At 44.2% G+C, this 22,707-nt stretch overlaps 1 protein-coding gene across 1 annotated transcript in view; it reads right to left on the bottom strand.

Annotated features, from left to right (window-relative positions):
- Positions 1–513: 513 nt before the first annotated feature.
- The window catches only part of erf (Ets2 repressor factor), a 36,356-nt gene continuing 14,162 nt past the window's right edge, over positions 514–22,707 (bottom strand). The window contains exons 2-5 of the mRNA XM_069681557.1: positions 12,013–12,247; positions 4,421–4,533; positions 1,748–2,631; positions 514–1,490 (exon numbers count right to left, since the gene is read on the bottom strand). Of these exons, the coding sequence (XP_069537658.1) occupies positions 888–1,490; positions 1,748–2,631; positions 4,421–4,533; positions 12,013–12,247 (1,835 nt within the window). The 3' untranslated portion in view covers positions 514–887. The remainder of the gene's footprint in view (positions 1,491–1,747; positions 2,632–4,420; positions 4,534–12,012; positions 12,248–22,707) is intronic.

The following is a 22,707-nucleotide window of genomic DNA, read 5'->3' as shown; positions in this document are numbered from 1 at the left end:
GTGGGGGAGAGATTCATTAAATCTACTGCTGTACAAGTCAGACCGCCGGTTCACTCTGTAGGGTGATTCTCCAGATAAACAAATGGAGCCGTTAAAGACCTAATCAGGTGTGATGTGAGGAGGTCCCTGGCAGATTTATGTTGCAACTGGCACAATGAGAGCGAGGAGACGCTGAAAAGGCGATGTGGGGATTCCTCCTCTCTGTAGGGGTCTAATGTTGAAGAAATGATACTCTGCTGCTGCGTTTGTTTGAGAGGGAAACAGGGGCACAAAGGTGTCTTGCCTCGCAGTACATGAGAGGCGACACAGGCACATCTGTTTTATGGTTTTACGTTGGCCATAATGTCAAGTGGCTGCTTGCTGACATACGAAAAAAGGTGTTCATGCTGCAGGTTTTTATAAGAGAGGTAAAACACTCATCTTGTTCTTTAGTACCTCAAATGTAACGTATGTAGGGAACAGATTTAGTTTTGAATTAATTTAAAGGAGCTGCAGGTTTCCACCAGTAAGTTTAGAGCAGGTGGCACCCAGGTCTAAACTCATCTCCCACAGAGCCTACATATCAGGCTTTCTTTTATAATGTAGTTTAAAGTCTTATGAACTTTTTGTGCAATATTTAAAAGGAGCTGTTGGGCGCTTTTACTCACATTGCCAGCAAAAAACATAATTTCCTTCATGTAATACATGAAAAAACTAGATATACGTCATATTTAACGGTATTTTTGTAATCAGTTCCTGTCTCAATCTTAGTAATGAACCTGTTGTGTTACTATCACCAGCAAGAAACCACAAGGCATTATGGTCTATGTAGAACTATGAAGTACACGTGCAGGACTCAGGAGGTGTGTGATTTGTATCTTAGTACGATCCCCTGCGTATGTGTTAACTCAGCAGCCGGTGTTTTCCAGGGACAGCTGCGCCGTAGCTCGCTGCAGCTCCGAGCTCGCTCTGCGCTGGGTGGGAGGCGGCGGCAGCATCAACCCCAAAATAACACCTCCTCCTCTCCCTCCGTTCTCCATCTTCCCCTCGATCTCCTCCTCTCCGTCAGCCCTCACTTTCTTGTCCTCCGCCTCGTCCCTCTCTCCGTCCGCCTCCATCTTCTGGTCCTCGCTCCAGCGGCGCTTGAAGCGCAGTTTGAGCGGGATGCAGCGCGTGCCTCCGGGGCTGATGGGGGCAGCCTGACCCGGCTCGCTCTTCAGGCCGAGCAGAGGGAAGGCCGGGCCGCTGCTGCCGATGGGAGGAGTGGCGGGAGTCTTGAAGACGTCCTCGTCATCATCAGGGTCGTCGTCAGGTTGAGTGTGTGAAGGGGCAGAGTGGCTGCTCCCGTTTCCGTTAGCTCGGTGATGGTTGTTGAGCTGATGATGATTGTGGCGAGCTGTCGGGGTGAAGATGTCACCTTCGTCATTCTCGTCATGGTGATTGAGCTCTTCCTCGCTGATGTCAGTCACCTCCACCTCTTCTTCTGACTCGATGTCTGATATGGGCTCCACCTGCAGAGAGACATTTCATTTGTATAATTTAATATTTATCTATATGACACATTATTTATGACTCTAGCTTGATTTGATTCATGTTTTTAAATGGTTGAAAAGAAAAAGTGAGCTGATTTTAAGAGCAATATTTGTCAAGAACATGCTGTAAAAATATAATGAAAATATCAGACGAACATGTAAAATCACATAGAAAGTATTCTGCTCTAAGTGAGCTCACTTAAACAAGACCTTTGGTTGTTTCTCGTGTGTCTCACCTTGATCTTCGGAGGCCCTGCGTTGTTTATGTGAGCAGACCCTGTGTATGAGGAGGACTGGCTGGAGGAGGAAGTAGAAGCAGCCAATGAGCTCCCTGAATCTCTCTGTTTGCGCCCAAGCGGAGGCGGCTGCAGCTTGAACTTGAACGGTGACGGGTGCTGCTGCGCCTCCTCCCCGCCTCCCGGATGCTGGCTGAGCGAATGAGAGAGCGGCAGGGGCGGCCCGTGAAGATGATGGGCGGCCGGCTTCTCCAGGGTGGGGCGGTGGGGCTGAGGGATGACGATGTTGGGGTAGTGGAGGAAGGCTCGGGGGCTGAGGTGGTAGTTGTAGACGGACTGGGTGTGGGCCTGCAGGTAGTGCTTCATGTCCTCCGGGTTGAAGGAGAAGTGAGAACCCAGCATGGGGGAGGACAGGGAGGGGGAGGGGGTGTAGGAGAGGTGGGGGGTGGGGGTCATGGACAGGGCTGGAGACAGAGTAGGGGCCAGAAGACCTCCGGGGCCAGGCAGGGGGGAGACGGGGAATGGAGACAGAGACTCTGGGTGGACTCTGGGGGCAGGTCTGGCGAGCCCTGCTGGGTTGGGGCCGCCGTAGACCCTGAAGAGAGAATCATGCGGCAGGCGGGGAGGAAGCAGACCCCTGAAAGCCCTATCAGGCCCCACTCCTCGCTCGTCGGCCCCTACAGCTTCCTCGAGCTCAGAGTTGGTGGAGGTGCCGTCGCTGCAGTCGCTCACAGAGCCGCGGGCCATGCGGCGAGCCACGCTGCTGAACATGCCGGGGCTGCGCAGCTCCTCGCTGGAGGAGAGGACGTCTGACGGCGTGGAGGGGGGGAAACGGAAGTGGGTGCCTCCGGATGGCACTGGAGGGGCGCTCTGAGGGACTCGACCTGTGAGGAAGACAAGAGGTGAGGGATGAGTGAGAAAGAATGGAACACAAAGACATGCTATAATCTTTAGAGTTAATCGATGAAACTTTGGACAGTGCATGAACATTTATAAATGCTATCTGTGATCATTTAATGTTCCTGCAGATTTATATGAGCGATGCTGCAGAGCTGCCTCTGAAAATGAAACACAAGTGTGCAAAACTATGCAGAAATGTTGCTCAGCCTGCTTGCTGACACACGGTGTAGGTTAGTGCAAGTTCATTGTGAAAGACCAAAACTATCTGATCACTCGCTCACTCGCTCACTCCCACAGCTTCCAGTTAGGAATAAGTGACTTAAGTTTTTGAGTTGCGTCTTAAAAGTGAATCGATTGATGTTTAGGTTTTCACTTGTATTAATGGATGCTAATTATCTTCATGGGGCTTTTAACATTTCAGAGAGAGTGATAAAAGTGTGTTTCGAGTCCCAAAAGCTGGTGGAGCAGCGACGACTGCGGAGGTGATGTTATGACTTCTGCTCTCTGGGAATTGTTATAAAGAACAAACAGTGTTTCTGCTTTATCTGAAATTGTGTCTTTGTATGAAGTTGGTTTTGGTTTGGTTGAAGATATAAGTTTCTGAGATGTTCAAGAGACGTAGAGAATGGATCTTATAACTGCTGACAACATGTGTTACGGATTATCCACACGTTTGCTTGTGGAAGGAGATGCTACTGTTCTTTTTTTAAAGCTAAAACCATCAGAAAAGTAATTCCATCAACTAACTAAAAACCAACAATGTGCTGTCTAGATAAAACCTCGGCGAAGCAAGAAATATGTTTTTATATTTTTTGAGAAATCAGCCTTTTAAACTGAAGAGAAAGGGGAAAAGTAGCTAATGAGAGTAGGTCACATGTCTCCCATAACTCCAACTATTTTACCCAGAGGGTCACAGGCATCCAGAAAGAAAACACTGGGTTACACAAAGCCACAAGCTCCCTCCTCCGTCAGCCCCTCCTCTCCCTCGCTCTCCTGCCAGGGAGACTGTGGCACTGCAATAAATTCTTGGCATCCGCGCACGTGCCAGAATTAAATATTGGAAAAGTCGCTCTTACTGCCATCACAAACATGGGTTGGGTTCCTCTGTTTTTTCCAGTGTGTGTGTGTGTGTGTGTGTGTGTGTCTGTTTAAAGAAGCACACATCTAACAGCCATGTGTGTCAGAGGACACAAACTTTGTGTGTGTGTGTGTGTGTGAGGGTCTCTGCTTGCGCATCAATCCAGATTGACGTGGGCTTGTGTGTGTGTGTGTGTGTGACCATCGTATGAAACCATCATATCACAACATGTCAGTGTGTGGGCCACATCACACGGAGGCTATAATTAAAGTTTCGTGCTGCACTTATGTCACCCAGTATCCAACGCTCCATATGGGCTGTGTTTACACTGGGTGGCCGGGACCAGAATGAGAGACGACTTCAGAGGAGGGAGGAGAGGGAGAAACCGGGACGTGGCACACTGATGTCTTAGTGCACACACACACACACACACACACACACTGCACCCATTGGTACATTATTTCTACTTCTGCAAGGATGGCATCTTATTAAGATTGCTTGCACAAATATGGGTGGAAATCCTGGATGTGAATATTAATCCACAACATCATGCTTTCAAAATCTTACAAGCTCAATGCTCCAGTTTAGTTCATTCATACAACCTCTTCTAACAACTTCATCTGACACTTTGACCAATAATACTCTGATGCTCCTGAATGTGTGCTAACTTTTATAACATGTGAGCGTGTTCGTACCAGAGCCCATGTCGATGAAGGGGTAGTTGACCAGCACCAGTTTGTTGAAGTTGAACTTGTAGGTGAATCTCTTCCCTTTGGTCTTGTGCAGGATCCTCTTGTTGTAGTAGTATCTGAAGAGGAAAAGACAGACAGTGTGTTTACTCCCATTTTTGAACACTCATCATCGATATCATGTGGTAAACCTCTGATTATAACCACATTCTGGTTGAGCCAAAACCTTAAAGTGTGAAACCATGAATAACTACAACTATTATTCACATTTTTCCAGCTGACTCACAGCTGAGGAAGCAGCCAGTGATTATTCATGCTGCAACCAAAATGATCAACAAATCACCACAGTCATTATTTTCCCATAGACCTGTGGGCTCACTGTATGTGGACGTTAAGCAAGCTTGTTAGCTGGGCTGACCACAGGGTTTCTAGTAATCAAAAGCCAATTAAATTGTGTCCTTACCGACGTGAAGCCGTTACCGTACATGAGTTCTGCATACATGGTCGGAGAGAATCAGTGGAGGGTTTTTACCACTGAGCTCTGAACTTTGATTCGATTTGATTTGTATCTTCTACAAATTTTATTTGATCCACAAGGGCCAAAAATGGAAACGCTGGTTAATAAGATTGTAGAGAGAGCTGGGATGGAAAGAAGCTCAGACCCGTGTTTGGTTATATTTTGAATTGATTGACTTAGAGACTAAGTTTTGGGGCCTTTTATTGGGCCGTTATTTAAAACGAGGACAGCGGATCGCTGGAAAACAGGGGAAGAGAGAAAGGGGGATGACACACGGCAAAGGGCCGAAAGAGGGGGTTGAGCCATGGGCTGCTGCACAAAGGACTGCAGCCTCCGCACACAGGCCACCAATTCAACCACTGAGCTAAACCGACGCCCCAGACTTTGAGACTAAGTTTACAAGACTATGGTGAAGTATGGTGTCGATATTTTGTACCCCATCACCGACATACTAACCTTAACAGAGCAGAGAAACAAACTCCAGCTTAATGTACAAAACTTTAACCGAGTCTTTGAGGAAAAGCGATACAGACTGTTTTTGGACAATGATGGCTTTTCCCTGTACTTGCATTGTAGCAAAGGGGCTGTTCTCCAATGCTGGACACAACATTAAAGGCAACACACTTTCCTTCCCTTTACTCCACATTCACCAACTTAATTTGTGATTCTTGTCTGAAAATTACACTTCATTTTTCATTCTTTCTTTTTCTTTTTACAAATGAAGAAGACTCATATAAGGTGAGAATCTTGAAGATTTTCATTTTAATAAATGTCTGTTAAGTCTATCGCCGAATGAGGTAACACAAAGGTGATTAAGCCTTTGCATTTGCAGTATGACAGACTGGCTGTCTGCGGCGACTTTAGTGGAAAAAAATCACAAGCTGCGCCCAGTTAGTGACGCGTTTTCCATCAGCCAGCAGTGGTTGGTCTGCCAGAGAGGGTAGGCGGAGCTAAGCGGCTGCTTTTCCGCTCTCTGCAAGTGTTGTGAGTAAACAGTAATCTACTATGGCTGAACAAACAAAGAAAAGATGGATGACTACAGATACAACTTCAACAAGAAGTGAAAATCCAAAGAAGAAGAAACAAACTCGACGCTCAGATGAAGCAAACAGTCTAAAAAGGAAAGCGACCGTCAGCGAGGAAAATCAAGAGTTACAACCGGAGCCAACCGTGGACGCCACACATGCAGCACTGTCTGGATATCTGGGAAGTGTGCTCCTGCAATTACCGTTTATCGCCATATGTGCCGCCAAAGAGAACTGAGATCTTTGAGTTTACCACTCTAAATAAAAAGGGCTGCATCATCTCAGACACACCTTTCTCTGCTTTTTTCTGTACGTCAGACCAATACTCATGACTCTTATCAGAACAGTAAGCATAACCATCAGTTCTGTTTAATATGCAGCTCAGAGGGCAGAGTTAAAGGTTTGGTACAAAGCGCACTTAAGAGGAAAAATATGGAGACCTCTTTTATTTTAATGGATCAAGAATTTGTTCTAAATCAAATCAAGATACATATATATCAAGATATATCAAGAATCATGAGACTGCAAAAGATTCTTACCCCGACTGAACACACTCACATTTTTGTTTAAACATTTTTGTCCACAACACAATATTACATAAGACTGAAGCATGAACATTTACATTAGCACACAGTTAAACAACCTGCTGAAATCATGAGCACACGGTTAGATTCAAACTCGGAGTGTGATTACTTAAGGATGCGAGCGAGCCGCTCTGATTGAGTCTTACACAGGCCGCTCCATTAGTTAGAGTGCATTAGTCACCGTCAGCACACAGAGCGGTGTCGAGGGGTGAATAGCGAGCCGCTGACAGCTCATCTAAAAGATAAAATGGCTCCCTGTGACTCACCGATCGCCTCGGGACAAAACAGCATTCATATTTTGTTACATAAAAACTCTCATTCAACCGAGACTGGCCACTTCATTCTGGAGATGTAATATGTTATTCATCATTTCCAGTAGAATCGAGCGGCGAGGAGCTCAGGGGCTAAATCTGAACATGAAAATACAGATTTCCTGGAATAAGAAGTTGTAAACATGTCTCTCGCTGCCAGTAAGCTGACAATCCTGCAGCAGTGTGTAAAATCAAGACAGGTAATGAGTGAGTATTCTAGTTTAGGTAACATCCATCTTACAGGATCAATATCACATATACAACGTATCTGATATGACACCAACACTGTGAGGTGATTAATGTTCACACAAACCCAGTAACCCGACATTAAAGCCCACTCTTTTTCAACAAATTGGATTAAACTAATTCTAGGAAACAATTGCAAAATGTTAACCAACTGTGCCAGGTTGAAATCCTTCCTGCTGGACCTCTCCGTGCCTTTCCACTGAGCGCAAATTGAATGCGAGAGACTAAAACAATGATGCTGAAACTTTGAATACTGTGCGTAAATTCAGCTCTAGAAAGCAGCTGCCATGTAAATAATAAGATAATAAATAATCCCCACAGCAGAGTAAAATATTCTTTTCCCAAAATGAGTCATGAGAGTAGTGACAGTTAAAAAACACAATAATGGTGGATGTAATATTTGTCACAATGATGGAGCCAGGCCCAGATGTCTCTCTGCTTCAGTGTGATCACACGATTAGTCACTGCTGTTTGGTTCAATGCAGAACAATGCAGAGCAGGAGTGAGTGGACCAGGAGCTCATCCAGCCCCTTAATGACTCAATGAGTGAAGGGCCTCTTCTGATGGAGACAAATACTACGCACACCCACACCGTCACATGTAACGCAGGCACGCACGCAGACGCACAAAGGCAGATACACAGCAGGCACACGAGCACAAACATACAACACACGCAGGACAACACTACTGTTTGTACAACAATTGGAGCAGTTATTCAGCTCTTATGTTCTCTGTTTATTGATTTAGGCAAAGAAAACATACTTCTAAGTGTTCTCAGACTCCGGTACAGGAAACAGTCCTGCAATAGGAATGTATGTGTCAAAGTATTTGTCCTGCTATTTCAAAAGTTCATGTCGTATTGTTTATTTTGCTTCAAGGTGGAAGCAAATTGGGCTGAAAAGAGGGGGAGATGTGGGTATAATCTAAAGATAAAACATTAGATACAAGGAAGCGCAATTAAAACAGACACAAAAATGACATGCGAGTTAAAAACCAACAAAATCAAACAATTAGGACCTGCAGACAAGTAAAATAAGACCATAAGGACCATAAGCTTTGTATATTTAAAACTTTATTCTGCAAAGTAAGACTAACTTGTCGCCTGAGGACAACGTTAGCAAACGTAACTAGGCGCGGGAGGCCTGTCAAGCTTTCAGAACAAGGATAAATCCCGAAACGGTGTGCATATGGAATCTGCAAGTCCGACAGCAGAGATCCTCAAAGTTAAGAGGGGGTTTTCACTTTTCCAAAGCCAAAAACTGGACAGGAGAGAAGTCGGACATGAGTTATTATGAGGTTAACTACTTACTCTGAGTTTACTTAACCCGGTTGTCCTTAACATGAATTGCCAAGGCGTGGGGTGCCTGACGCTTGCATTGGGACCGGTGAACTTTGCCACAATTTTTAAGTCCTCTTCCTTCTCAACACTCTGCTGACAAATCATATTCTGGATGTAGCTTTCAAATGTGTATTGACGCCTTTTCTGTTGATTTCTCTCTGATATTTGGGAACTATGTTTCCAGAAATTTCCCTTGGGACATTTCTCACTCTTACAGCTGGGAACACCATAACATTTACATGCCGGTGAGAAAGCTTGACAGGCGTAGCAACAGTAACCAAGGGGGGCGGGACTTAGCGAAGGGTCAATTAGAATATTATCTATGATTTATAGTTGACGAAAAGCATTAAAGGTCTTTGAATGTGTGCTCATGCTCAGCACTTTGACAGTTTTGTAAGGTGGAAATGAACAAGTGAGCAGGCAACCATGCAAAACACACTGCAAACAAAAGAGACAAGGAAAAAAGCAATCTATACTGCACAGCCACACACGCACACACACACGCACACTGTGGGAGGTATTTGTAAGCAGGTGTTAACAATATCAGGCCTGTATGTGCAGTAAAAGCAGGAGGGACATTATGTTCACAGGCAGGTGGATAAATGAATCGCACTTTGAATGAGTCGGGGAAAAAGCACATACATGTGAAAGACACACACACACACACGCACACACAATCAATCACTATGGAGTCAATATGGGGGACACATACCGGGCCCAGGCTCGCTGCACACCTCCTGCTCTTTGAAGACCATTTGAACTTCCTTCAAATGAACTAGAAAGGACTCTGACTGTACAGACTCGACCTCTTATGTATTGAACACATACGTAGATAGATGTGTGTTTCTCAGCACACATGTGCCGTGTACACAAGAATGAACGCACATCTGCACTTCAAAGATGCAGAGAAGCATCAGTCAGAGATCTGACAGAGATAATAAACTAACAGCCCTTCATTCATATAAAAGGTTAAACCACATTAAAGACGCTAACTGCAGCTGGCTCCAGCTGCTCGAGGATGTAAAGCACTGAGAGCAGAGAGAAAGTAACTGTTGTCTAATTAAACTGAGTATTAATTTACTGATAAACCTTTGTGGGGTTACTTTCTTCTTAAGAATACAAGCTGTTAAAGGTTCACGTATAATATGGAGTAGGGCTGGGCGATATGGCCAAAATCCTTTATCATGATATGGAATTTTTTACATCTCGATAACGATATATATCACGATATATCATGTTTTCTCGTAATTTAACAGCCTGTGTTATTTGGAGTATAAAATCTATGTTATATGACATTCTTCAGCTTTTGATGTTAGTGATCGAACAAGACGAGGTCAAAACCGAGTATGTGGCTGACCGCATCAGGTCAATGTGCGCTTCTGTGGGTAATGTGTAACAAGGGCTGTCCTTCTGAGGCCGATGACAACGTGCTTGAAAGCAGAGAGTCGCGTCAGTGGAGGTCCAATATGCTCCATGATCCGCCATTGCGATGTCGCAACTCTCTCTCTCTACGGCTCTGAAAGTACCATCAGTCAGTCAGTCAGTCAGTCAGTCAGATACAGACCCATGAGTAGGGCTGACCCCGGCGGTCAGTCAAAAAGTTATTAACGGATGGAACAACATTTAGGTTAAAGGTCAGGTAGGTCCAAAGAAAGAAAGAAAGAAAATGATGGGCTTTGCAGCATCTGACCCAGAGCGAACCCTTGTCTCTGTCCACTGTGAAGTTTAGTCAAAGTCTGTGGCAACAAAAAGCTGCTGCACCACTTCTGTATTCGAGAAACTCCAAGAGAGGAATGCAACATTTTTAAATCGATTCCAATTGTAAAAGGGATGTCGCGAGTTAAAAACTGAGACCACATTTTGTCCTGCATTCGTTGGATATACTCCCAAATTCTTAAAAATGATATGAACATTTAAATCTTGGCAGCAGATCTGGTAGACGTTCCTGCAGCCATGCCAAGTGCTCACGCTGTCATAACTTTTGATATGTGTGGCAACAAGGGCTCAATAACTGATTAGAAAAATCAAGGGAGCAAATTTTGAGAGAAAGAAGCTTCATGTGCAAAGAAAAGGTCGGATCTTACATTTAAACTCATGAAAAATGGGGTGAAAGAGTTTGTATCTTTGTTCAGTTTACATTCCATCTGTTGCATAATTCGTCCTTATGTAACAATGTTTTTCTATACTGTCCGTGTGAAGTTAACGATATAAATAATACTGCAATAATGTTACATCAGCATCATATATAACTCTCTGAATTCATGATCACAGTCGGATCGATACATGAAACATATTCCTCCGCAAGTTGTTGTGTTTTTAAATAAGCAGTCAAAGACAAAAAAAGCGTAAAGCAACAAACAAGCCACAGATGGGCTGGAGGAGGGCTGACATATAACAAGGTGTTAAGTGTATGTGTGTGTGTATCTGAGTGTGTGTGTGTGTGTGGTGATGAGGCAGTGTAACTAGTCATCACCATGGCAAACTATAACCCACACCAACCTACAACACAGGAGGCGACACTGATGACTACCAGTGTGTGTGTGTGTGTGTGTGTGTGTGTGTGTTTTTGTGTGGATGATTATGGGAGAACAGACTGGCAGCTAAATAAAACTCTGCAGCATCCCACATGTGCTCTGTGCAGGGTGAAGGTGTGTGTTTCTATATCTGCCATCACCCTGGAGTATAAGCACGCAGCGCAGATGCACAACTCACGACAAAACAACAACAATGATTTTCTTCTTACACACTGGACGTCCTTTTTAACAAAGCACCAACAACAAGTTCCAAAAAGTCTCCTGCTTTACATGCACGAGGACAGTTTGTCACCCTCTTACATCTAAAGATATTACGGTCACGGTCTATAAAGACTAAGTATCATGCATGGTCAATATTTCCAAGACCACATCTAGATTCCTGTTGAGATTATTTCTCCAGCTGGAAAAATAAACAAAATTAAAAATAAGGAGCAGAAACAGAAGCCGCTTTTGGCCATTGCTGCACCTGTGTGTGTGTGTGCACACGTGTTTTTGCACTACTAGCAGTGATTGAGGCATTTCCTTTATCCCTACTTTCACCTCTCTGCCAGAGCTAACCGCTGTCGTGCTAACATCTTGTGCAAATGTGTGCAGTAGCAACATTATTAAACATGTTTGATTTTATTGGAACATCATTGGAAGTACCTTTAATATATCATACCCATACTTTATTTAACCTATCTGCTTCTCTGTCTCCCCTGGAAAACCTCCGCCAGACTACATAAAACGCTTTTTGAAATGTGGACTGCAGACACGACGATATTTTAGACGTTCCACCGTTAAATTCTCGTTGTATTGCGGATTCTGTACCGCTCTGAGCCGTACCTGAACACGACTGCAGAGCTAAAGTTGTGTAGCTTTTACTTTTCAGAGGATGGTGAAAAAAGTACAATTCTAAAATCCTACGGTGGCATCACCCAACATGCTGAATCTTTTAGTTTATACATGACAAAAAACGTGTGGTTTAGACAGTGTCATATTGGTTTTAATGACCGACTATCTTGAGACATCATTCATGTTTTCTATCACCCAGTTGTCTCACCTTAGTGCTCGGCTGAGCTTGTCATAGTTCATCTGCGGTTTACACTTCCTCGCCCCCCACAGGCGGGCCACCTCGTCTGGGTCCTTGATGACAAACTCTCCATAGTCTCCCTGCCAGGCGATGACGTCGTGGTACTCCTCCTTCCTCAGCAGCTCCAGGATGAAGTGCCACAGCTGGATCTGTCTGGAGCCCGGGCTCGACTCGGGCTTGTACGCCCAATCCGGGAAGGCAAACCCTGGGGAGAAAGAAGAGGGGGGTGTTCAGCTGGGTGATCATGAACAGAGGCTAAATCAAAGAAAGTTTGTCTGGGTTCCGTCCAACTCTTTGAACCTGTCTGGTCTTTTTTTGTCTTTAGTTGTCAGTGCGCTGCATGTGATTAACAGCTACCCCTCTGAAGCTGTTAGTTGTCTACTTCAGTGCAGCTGTTTACCCGCGCAACATCTCATAACAGTTAGGACATATAGTTTGTGTCTTGCTACAAAAACATGTATTCTATTTTAACTTTAGCCTCCATTTTTTGTGCTTAAAGGATATTTTTTTTGGCTTTCTGGAGAAAACAAATAAGACAAAAAAGGATGCAAAATGTTCCAATTTTTAAAAGAAAGAAAAGAGACTTTTGAAACGAACAATAGACACGATGGGAGGAGGGGAAATAGAATATAAGACACGAAGCTGCGTGGAATCACAGACTCAAGGATGAAACATGTACGCTGAAATCTTTAACACATTTCTGTCCATGGCTCCGAGCATTTCTGCTTAATCCGTTCCCACAAACTGCCGCCATATCAAAACTTCACAGCTATCGCCTTCAAAGCCTGAAAATCAGCGCTGTTTAAACAGATTAACAGGCCTTGAGATATGTGCAGACAAAATATAAGCTGCGGTTTTATAACTACTATCAGAGCACACACTCGCACAAGCACACACACTATTATCCAACAGTTAAAAGTATAGGGTCTGAGTTGTAAAGCAGTGGGTGGCAGTAAAAGACTCAACACCACTTCAACACAAGGCCATGTTGAAAGGCTGAATAGCAAAGGCATGGTGACACACACAAACACACACTCTCACACACGCACCTCATTAGGACCAGATGTGCCTTGGCAATCAGGCTGAGAAAGCTGAGGGTGGGAAACATATGGACACAATATAACAATGCTGAATTGTGTGTGTGTGTGTGTGTGTGTGTGTGTGTGTGTGTGTGTGTGTGTGTGTGTGTGTGTTTATGTAACTGTAAAGAAACACACTACGCTAAATACCAAGGTTACCATCAGTTTCCCACACTCCAGAGTCTGTAATATCTATACAGCTGAGGCATTAAATTGTTAATGATATGCTCGAGTATGACGGACTGTAACACTGTAATGTGGCTCACCGACCCGAGGTGTAACGCATTATATAATATGAAATTTGTTGCAACAAACTGTATACAATCAGGGTCCAAGAACACCTGATGCATCTGTATATGAGTGCACGTAACTGACAACTTAAACACAGCTCTTATACAGCTTTTAAAGAGAAAAATCCAAGCACTTTCAAGGAACTAAACCAAATGGTTCCAGGCTCTCAAACATGTAGCAGCAAATCTGATTTGAAGTTAATGTTAAAAATAAGTGTACGTGGCCTTATGGTATGTTCACTGTCATGTTGTGGGTTTAGACCAGGCACGAAGGGGATGGAAAAACATCCTTCTTATTACAGTATTTTATTTAATTAAAGTTATAATCTCAAAGATCTCAGTTTCGTTCTCTTTGGCGGCACCTGTGGCGATAAACAGTAATTGCGGGAGCACACTTCCCAGATATCCAGACAGTGCTGCATGTGTGACGTCCACGGTTGGCTCCGGTTGTAACTCTTGATTTTCCTGGCTGACGGTCGCTTTCCTTTTTAGACTGTTTGCTTCATCTGAGCGTCGAGTTTGTTTCTTTTTCTTTGGATTTTCACTTCTTGTTGAAGTTGTATCTGTAGTCATCCATCTTTTCTTTGTTTGTTCAGCCATAGTAGATTACTGTTTACTCGCAACACTTGCAGAGAGCGGAAAAGCAGCCGCTTAGCTCCGCCTACCCTCTCTGGCAGACCAACCACTACTGGGTGAAAACGCGTCACTAACTGGGCGCCGCTTGTGATTTTTTCCAGGAATGTCGCCACAGACAGCCAGTCTGTAATACTGCAAATGCAAAGGCTTTATCAGTGGGCCATAGGCTCAATCACCATTGTGTTATCTCATTAGGCGATAGTGACTTAACAGACACTTATTTACATGAAAATCTTCTAGATTATCACTTACATGAGTGATTGGGTAGAAGATACAAAATCAAACATTTTGCAAAGAGTATATTCAAGCATTGTCCTACTTTGGGTAAAGGTTAAATTTGAGCATTTTCCAAAAATGTTTAGACTTTTTATGAACTGTGTAAATGGGGAGTTGTTCAGTGTTTTCTGATCATTTGTTAGAAAGACCTCCTTTTGGGGTGCTTCGAAAAGCAAACAAAACGACCTGACAAAAGAACAGATAAGACAACATAAATGCAGAAAAGAAGGAGTTGTAAAAGGAGGAGGACATACCTGGCAACCCTAATCCCAGGGTAAAGTAAGCTATAACTACATATGGAGCCCAGATGGTAATTAAAACAATTATGACTTTTCCACGTGCACAAAATGTGCTCTTAATGTCTGGGAAACAGTAAAGTTAAAGAAACATGTATTAAAAATCATACAGTGAGCCAGAAAGTGACTTCTCAACAGAGGATATTTTTATAGTTCTTTATAGTCTAAAAGTACGCAAACACCTCCTGGTCGTGTGTGTGCAGCTCCTTCACAGTGGATCAGTTTAAGGAGCAACATCTGGTGGAAACACATCGTGCCAGTCTCTCTGCGAAGGTGAGGAGTCGACACCAGAGTGAGTCATGACATTCCTGCCCACATGGGTGGTTCTTTCTCAGAAAGAGGAACCAGCAACACTCAGGGACTTTTACGAATAGCCGACTCTGCTGATATCAATGCACTGATACGTTTGATCAGATTCTGAGCGCAGTGATTAATGCAATTACAGCCAGCCTCAACATGTGTCTCTCCTTATCCAGATCAGTTTAATAGCAGGTGTAAAAAGGAGTCAAGATGAGTCATGGAAAATGTAATGAAGTCGGACACGATGAAAACAAAGTCCACTATCAGGCGTGCAGCTGTGTGTCAGTATGGAAGTAATCTGGTCGAGGAGGAAGTGGCAGCAGAAGGAGGGGTGGTGGTTGTTGTTCCAGAAATACATAAGTGACTAAAAATGGGAAATCTTACCACAACAAATGACTACACTCAGACCTTTGAGAGGCCACTCATACAGAGAGAGGAAGCCACAGAGATGCACTTTCGAATGTTGTACCTTCACAATACAGTTCCGCCTCAGTGCAACTAAAGGCCAAGTGCACTGGAGGCACATTTTTAATTGATTTTTAGTGCATTAAAACAGTCAATAGTGTAACTCCAAGCACTGCACATGCATGTTGCCTTGAGATACACACAGAAAAAATGCAGTCTGCTTCTTCCTTTAGGATAGATTTAAGAGATGTGACGTTTAGTGCCCACAAAGGCCCAAACTTTGCAATAGTTCCTGTGGCGCTGAGTGGCATCCTTTACTTTTCCAGTTCTCTTACCATTTCCATCACTTGTCCCCAATAAAAGAAGTACCGATTCCTTCATTCGATGATCACTCACAATTGAGGGGATGTTTTTAGAGACGAACAAATAAGGTCTAAATGTATCTTTCCTTTTTATGAAATTTAAGATGTTTCCTGATATAAATCTGGTTGATTACGTAGCTAACATTGTGTTCTTTGATCTATACAATAATGCATTCTCACATATAATGTGTGTGCTGGGAAACGTGTCTTTCATTGAGCATAAATGGATCATGCTTTGTTTTTCCCAGTGGGAGGTCTGTGTGTTATAAATGATCAAAGTGACTACTCAGGAGTGTGTGTGTCTTCACGTGCTTTATAGCACATCTATGATCAGGGAAATATCTCTTCTACAAACTGAACTTCAAACATTTAATATATAAGAAAGTTATGTGCAGCATTCACTCCTGATTCTGCAGATACTGTGGCGCTGCAGTTTCACGACCTTGCGCTTCTAAACACTATAAAAATATCTCATAAAAGTATGAACTGTTTGAACTCCTCAATAGAAACAGCCAGCCAGTGCCTACACTGGGATTTTTGCTTCATGTAATGAATGGAGTATCTTCAAATTCTTCATATTCCAACAATGTGTACAACCTCATCCGGAGATATATTTTAATAAAGGACTCAAAATACTTTATGATGTAATGAAAAAAATTATTATCAAAAAATCTGACATGGTTTTTGTGACCAAAACATTTCTTAACTCTCTAAAAAGTTCACTGGTCACTCACTTTTTGAGTTTGAGAAATCTTCATCTTTAGGAGCACGATGAAAAGGTGTAGTTACATGTGTATCAAATGTAACCAACAAAGGAACATATGACATGATGGCACTTAAGAGGGAAGCCTTCGCTTCCTCAGCAAAAGTAAATGAGCGATCATGTTTTATACTACAGATCATTTTAAACAGGAATACGCAAACAACAATCCCCCGGGGATGTTTGTGCTGCTGCCTGCAGGAGGTCTGTTTTCAAAGGGTTAAGAAACAGAATAAAATATCCTCAAAAACAGACCGACTCCTGGTGACTAACTAACCACATGCTGCTATCTGATCTCCCATGGTGCTCTGAGAACGAGCCAGAAGACAGACAAGCTGCCTGTGAGCGTCGATAATAACCATTTGGAGGCAGATTACTAATGGGGTTCGAGCATATGATTCATACAGCAGACAATAAGGCTCTTGTCGCTGGGGACAGGTTATGCGTTGTGACACAGACACAACACGCTGCTGTATAATGGGGTACACTGCTGATTGCCGGAAAGAGAAATACACATGTGAACATGCAGAACACTCGCACAGACGCACGCTGACGCATACACCACACAGCAGGAGCGGATTAAATCAAAGTGGGCGAGCTAATATCTCTCTCTCTCTATCACACACACACACACAACACAGGTTAGTGGGGAGAGGTAAGTGGGTTCATGCGTGGGTGCACAGAGCACACAGACAAAGAACACAGGAATAGCAACCATGCCCACTGCATGTGTTTGTGTGTGTGTGTTGCAGATGTCCCTGCTGACTCATAGCCTGTGCGTTCGTCGTTCACAGATTCCGCCTTTCTCCCCCTCAACACCACTGCCATCTCTTTCTTCCTCTTCTCTTTCATTCTGTCCCTCCCTCGCTCAGCCTCTCCTAAGACACAACGTCTCCTAGCAACAAAAGCTTTTAGCGCTAAAAATAAATGGTCGAGTCACGACAGACAAGACAAAATATGATTCAATAACAGAAACTTGCCAAAAGAGTTTAGAGTTTGGGCTCGGATCCAGAGAGCTGCAGTGTGAGGGTGTGATCTGTCTAAGGCTGTACGGACAGTAGAGACCTCTCTCTGCAGCTTTACTGTCGCACTGTGTTTACAACAGAAAGGACACGATGCCCTGTCCTGTACGCCCAGGAAAAAGAAACTTTCCACCTCCACCTGGAGTCTTAAATCCTGTACATTCATTACATTTTGATCCCGAGGCTAAACATTGATAGACATGCAGAAAGTCAGACATCACAGCTGATGGTGCATTTTGATAGATGCACAGCTGCGGGTCCAGTTGGAGATGCATCTGCTGCAGCTGGTGGTTAATGTACTGCGAGTAAAAACAGATACAGAGAGGCTGAGACACAAAGCGAGAGAGAGTGGGAGAGGGACGAGGACAGCAAAAGAAAGAACAAAAACTACCACAATTAGGCTACAAGAAACCTGCAACGTTTAGCTTAGCCCTTAGGGAAGGAGGAAAGGACACCAACCTGACTGAGCCTGAATTGTACGATGTGTTTACACAGCAATATACTCGCTGCCTATGGCCAACGTTTTTTGCACAACCTGAGGGATAAGTTGTCTTAAAAGAAGGTGGGGAGAGTTGGGAGAGGTCTCCTCAAGTGTCAGGGAGATGGATGATGGTGTCATTTTTTTGAGGGGGTGGGGTACACGTTTGTTTTGACCTGAGTGGTTTTACACTGAGCAATGCAGGAACAACAGCAAGACAGGCTGCAAACTCCGTAAACCTTTGAGGATCAAAATGACAACAAACCACAGAATTAACTGTGATGAAGCAGAGAAAGGCGAGAGTAAGGGAGGGCAGAGTGTGAGGCTGTGCCGACACTCTCTGCTTACTGTCAGTGCAGTCCGCTAAACCACTTCAATCAGATGGTGGTAACATTATGTGGCAACCACTCTGCTGCCAACTGAGAAGCAGTGGTGCTCTGGGATTTTATAGCTGGATATAAGCAGGACGCACAGTTTTACTTTATGTGACTGTGTGGAAATCTGACCGCAGACAATGAAGGAAGGTAATAAAACAGCACAGGTAAGAATCATGTAGGCTGTGGAAGAGGGGGGAAAAGGACCAACATTAAGCAGCAGACTTGGACACGGCTCCAAAATGTTAAAGGGCCAGTTTGCTGATTTTCAACCTCAGTCCTATCATGCTGTTACAGGGAGCTAATGCCATTATGGCAGAAAACAAAAAAGCAGTTTTGCTCTGTGCCTTTGGAGGACGGTATCCGCTTCTCCAATGGGCCCTGGAAAACCTCCGGCAGACTACATAAAACTCATCATCTGGCAGAGGCCAGGGAGCTCGCAAAACTACACTTCCTCAATCCAGGGCGCCCGCCTCCGATGTCATGTCTCGTTCAAAATCATCAGGTTTCAAATGTAGACTGCAGACCTGAAGGTTTTTTAGACGATCCACCGGTATATTCTCGTCGGGTTTTGGATTCTGTACCGCTCTGAGCCGTTGCCTTCAGCGAAGCGGTAGTATTTCCCTCCAGCGTCCTTTCAGCTGCTTGTACAACTTTCTCCACAGCTATGGCGCCAATTTAATATATTAATGCTTCTATTGATTACAGAGAACACCAGCTTTGACTGACAGCGGCTTTTTCCAGGGGCGAACTGCTCCTTTAAGATGGTAGATGTCTTTAAAAGATGGAGGACGGCAACGTCAATTGGCCAAACTCTTGTAGAGGAAGTTTAATTTTGGGTCTTGAACTATTTACCAACCTCTTTTACACATGGAGTGAAACATCAGTGGCCGCCACAAAATCAAATCTAAGATTAAAGAACAGATGAAACTAATAATTTTTTTGTGCTCACAGGGAACGTGAGAAACGTGTAACTGGAACACAACCTTTCAGGGTAACTCCTAAAGAGCTTTTACAGTGTACAGTACGTGTAAGTTCAAAGAGTCCATATACGTTGCCGGGTTAACCATTAGTGCTGACCAATGTGAGCTAAATTACACCGATTGCTTTACAGCTACGTTCAATTGGTATATGGCACTTATCAAAAGATACAAGTCCGGGAAGTAGACAAATGAACCCAAAGCCCTCTGTACTCCAGACAGGAGGAATTTTTGATTGTCAGGCGGACGTGAAACACACCATTTCAGGCCTCATTGGATTCTAAATATAGCAAAGTACAGGCTAGAAAAACTCATTTACTATTAGCCTGCAGTCCCAAGCCACCTGCGTTCTCCTTTCCAAGAAAAACACGCAGGCTTTAAACACGCAGGTCTGCTTTTCTTAGGGTCTCTGACGTCACCGCAGTTGGATTCGTGCTCCTAATAAGCGATAGCCATCATTGGGGTATTGTCCAGGAGGCCTGCAGCGGCTGAGCGTAAACACAAATGGCCTCCTACTCTCTTACTCTATGTTAAGTTTCCTTAACGTGCTTTTCTATCCATCCATCTATCCCCCCGTTTATTTTTCCCTCCCTTCCTCCCATTCTTTGTTGGGTCTATATTTAGCCACTGGAAAGGTCGGTGTGTGTCTGTCTGCAGGGTAATGATTCAGGGGCACGAAGAGCAACGCACAGAGGTAACAGGCCGAGCTAAATGGCCGGGGGGCTGGCTGACTACTGAAATCTGGATGGTGTTTATCAGGGATGGGATCAGGACGGCACAGAAAGGCAGGAAATAAAGGGGTAGAGAGCAGGAAAAGGGGCATCTCTGTTGGGCGTTAAAGGTATATGCATGTGCAGAAAGTCACAATCTGCAGGAAAATTATTGTAAAAGTTTTCCACACTCGTGTTTGAACCTTTTCACGTAGCGAAATCTAAGGTCTGATGTAAAATGAGAAGCCCTGTTTGTCTTGGTTACCATTTTTGTTTTGCTGTGTAAACTACCTGTCTACAACACTGGGATCACAACAGACAATAACAGACAATCTAACAGTGCTTTATCGAGGACTCCTGAGCCTCAAACTAGTGTTTAAAAACCCCGTGCTCCTCATTCAGCTGATCTCATAATTACCCTTAAAGGATGGGAGTTTAGATTCGAGGAGCCAGTGGGCTTAAAGCCAGGGAGGAGTCGCAGGAACAGACGGGACGAGGAGGAAATCAGGTGGAAAGGTAGAGGAGGAGAGAAAGAAAGGGAATCCAGCAGAGATCAAAGTGAAAGCAGGATGGTCATCCGCAGGTGCACGATGTGAACCCTCACCTCGGCTCTCACATGATGCCTCCATTACATAAGGCTCACAGAGAGACAGACGGACGCACAGGCTGATAGAGGAAGGAGGGGAGACGGGGTCAGCGATAGGTGGGAGAGACTAAAAAGAAATACTGACAGAAATAGTAGCTGCACAGAAATGGAGAGAATGACAGAAAATAGGTAAAACAAGAGGTTATAAATGACTTAAAATTGCCTGGACAATGAGTGATGCTAGGATGCTGGAGCTTTAAGTAGCCATCAATGAAGTGGCATGATGTGGCTTAAATCAGCCCACTGGTTTTCTTTGGGATGATGCGGTTGCTTTCCTCCTCAGTAATCTATCATCCAAATAGCTTGTGCTGTGAAAGATGCTTCCCGGAGACTGTGAGCGGTCCAAACTAAACAAATCCTCCCCGAGTTGGGTGAGCGCTTTAAGAGCACAGACAGCTGCAATGCAGAAATAAAAGGGTGAAGAGTTTGACCGTTTGCAACAAAGATAAAGCAAAGAGAAGCCTTTAAGAGTTCAAACCATCGCTGCTATAACTGAGACGGATGAACCACTCTAATCGGTGACACAGCGACCGCCTGAACCTCGCCAGACAGAAACCTGTCACGTCCTGGAGAACTCCGCAGCACCTTGGAGGCAGCCAAGGCGGTGATTAAGTCAGTCCCGGCAGTGTGTGCGTGTGTGTGTGTGTGTGTGGCATTCAACAGTCACTTATCATACTCTGACATGTCGGGAAGCTCCGGTAACATTCAGCAGGGAGCCAGCTGTTTTATGATGTAAAAACCTTGTTGCCGTTGTCATTTGATGGCTGCACCTTTCCATCTCCTTAAGACGGATAATTAAAGAACTGGTGGCCCCGAAGGGAAGACGAAAAGGCAGATTAAACTCAGGAATGCAAAAGAGCGAGAAGCAAACATAAGTGATGATCTCAGAGCTCAAACTTCTATCTTCTTCATGTCTGTGTTCCTGGAGAAGAAAGAAAACATACATGCATGCACACGTGGTTTTGTAACTCGTCTGAGCTTGCTTTCCTTCCAGAAAATGACAACCCCATAAAACATTCAGCTGTAATGAGCTCCTGGCTACCTGACTGCATTGCTGGAGACTTGTTTCCTATTGTCAGGGTCGGACAGAACTGTGTGTGTTTGTGTGCAGAAAAGTGTGAGTAAGGAATGACAGACAGACAGAGATATGACTGTATTGTGTCTATGCAGAGGTGCACTGAGGCAGCACTGATTCAGATCACCTGTTGCACGGAAACACACATTGTTGAGCGCACACAAAAACACCTAACTAGATGTTTATTACACACTGTCTGTCTGCAGGAAATAAGGCAGGCTGGCACCCTGCAGAGTGAAGTCAACCAACGTGATGCCCAACAAACCAGCCGGCTCCACAGTCAGGCCGCTGCTTTGCTGGTAATTACATCAAACTGGGCAGTCAGCTGGGAGATTGAACAATTAGACCTCCCTTTAACCGGAAGGCTTTGGATGAAATCACTGCAATCAGACGCGTCACGCTTCCTAAAGGTTCATCAAGCCAGATATTAAGGCTCTTGTAAATAAAGACACATATATGTGGGAAAGAGGAAACGTAACGTCGGCTGCTCTGCTCTTTTCTAAGCACATACATAAAGACTAAACGCCCTGAATTCTGCAATCGATAGATAAACGTTGAATGTGTCAGAAATGTAGAGGGTGTATACTATCAAACTTGAGTGATCTGAAGAGCGGAGGTTAATTGGAAGGGACTTCAGAGCAGGAGAGAAAGAGAGAAGATAAATATCAGCATTTGAATCTGGCTTCTGTGTTGTGGTTTGGTTGCCAGACTACTTTCATTTTCCTCCAACACACACACACACACACACACACACACACACACACACACACACACACACACACACACACACACACACACACACACACACACACACACACACACACACACACACACACACACACACACACACACACACACACACACACACACACACACACACACACACACACACGCTTGCAGTGGTTAAGCCAGCAAGTAAAATTTGGTGACTTCAGCTGTTGGATTGAGCGATGTGAACACACACACACGTGCGCGC

This window comes from Semicossyphus pulcher, unplaced genomic scaffold (genome assembly GCF_022749685.1).
Source record: "Semicossyphus pulcher isolate SPU_LCO1_2020_fin unplaced genomic scaffold, fSemPul1.0.p SCAF_5, whole genome shotgun sequence".
Lineage (NCBI taxonomy): Eukaryota > Metazoa > Chordata > Actinopteri > Labriformes > Labridae > Semicossyphus > Semicossyphus pulcher.
This window is presented reverse-complemented; position numbering and strand designations above follow the sequence as displayed.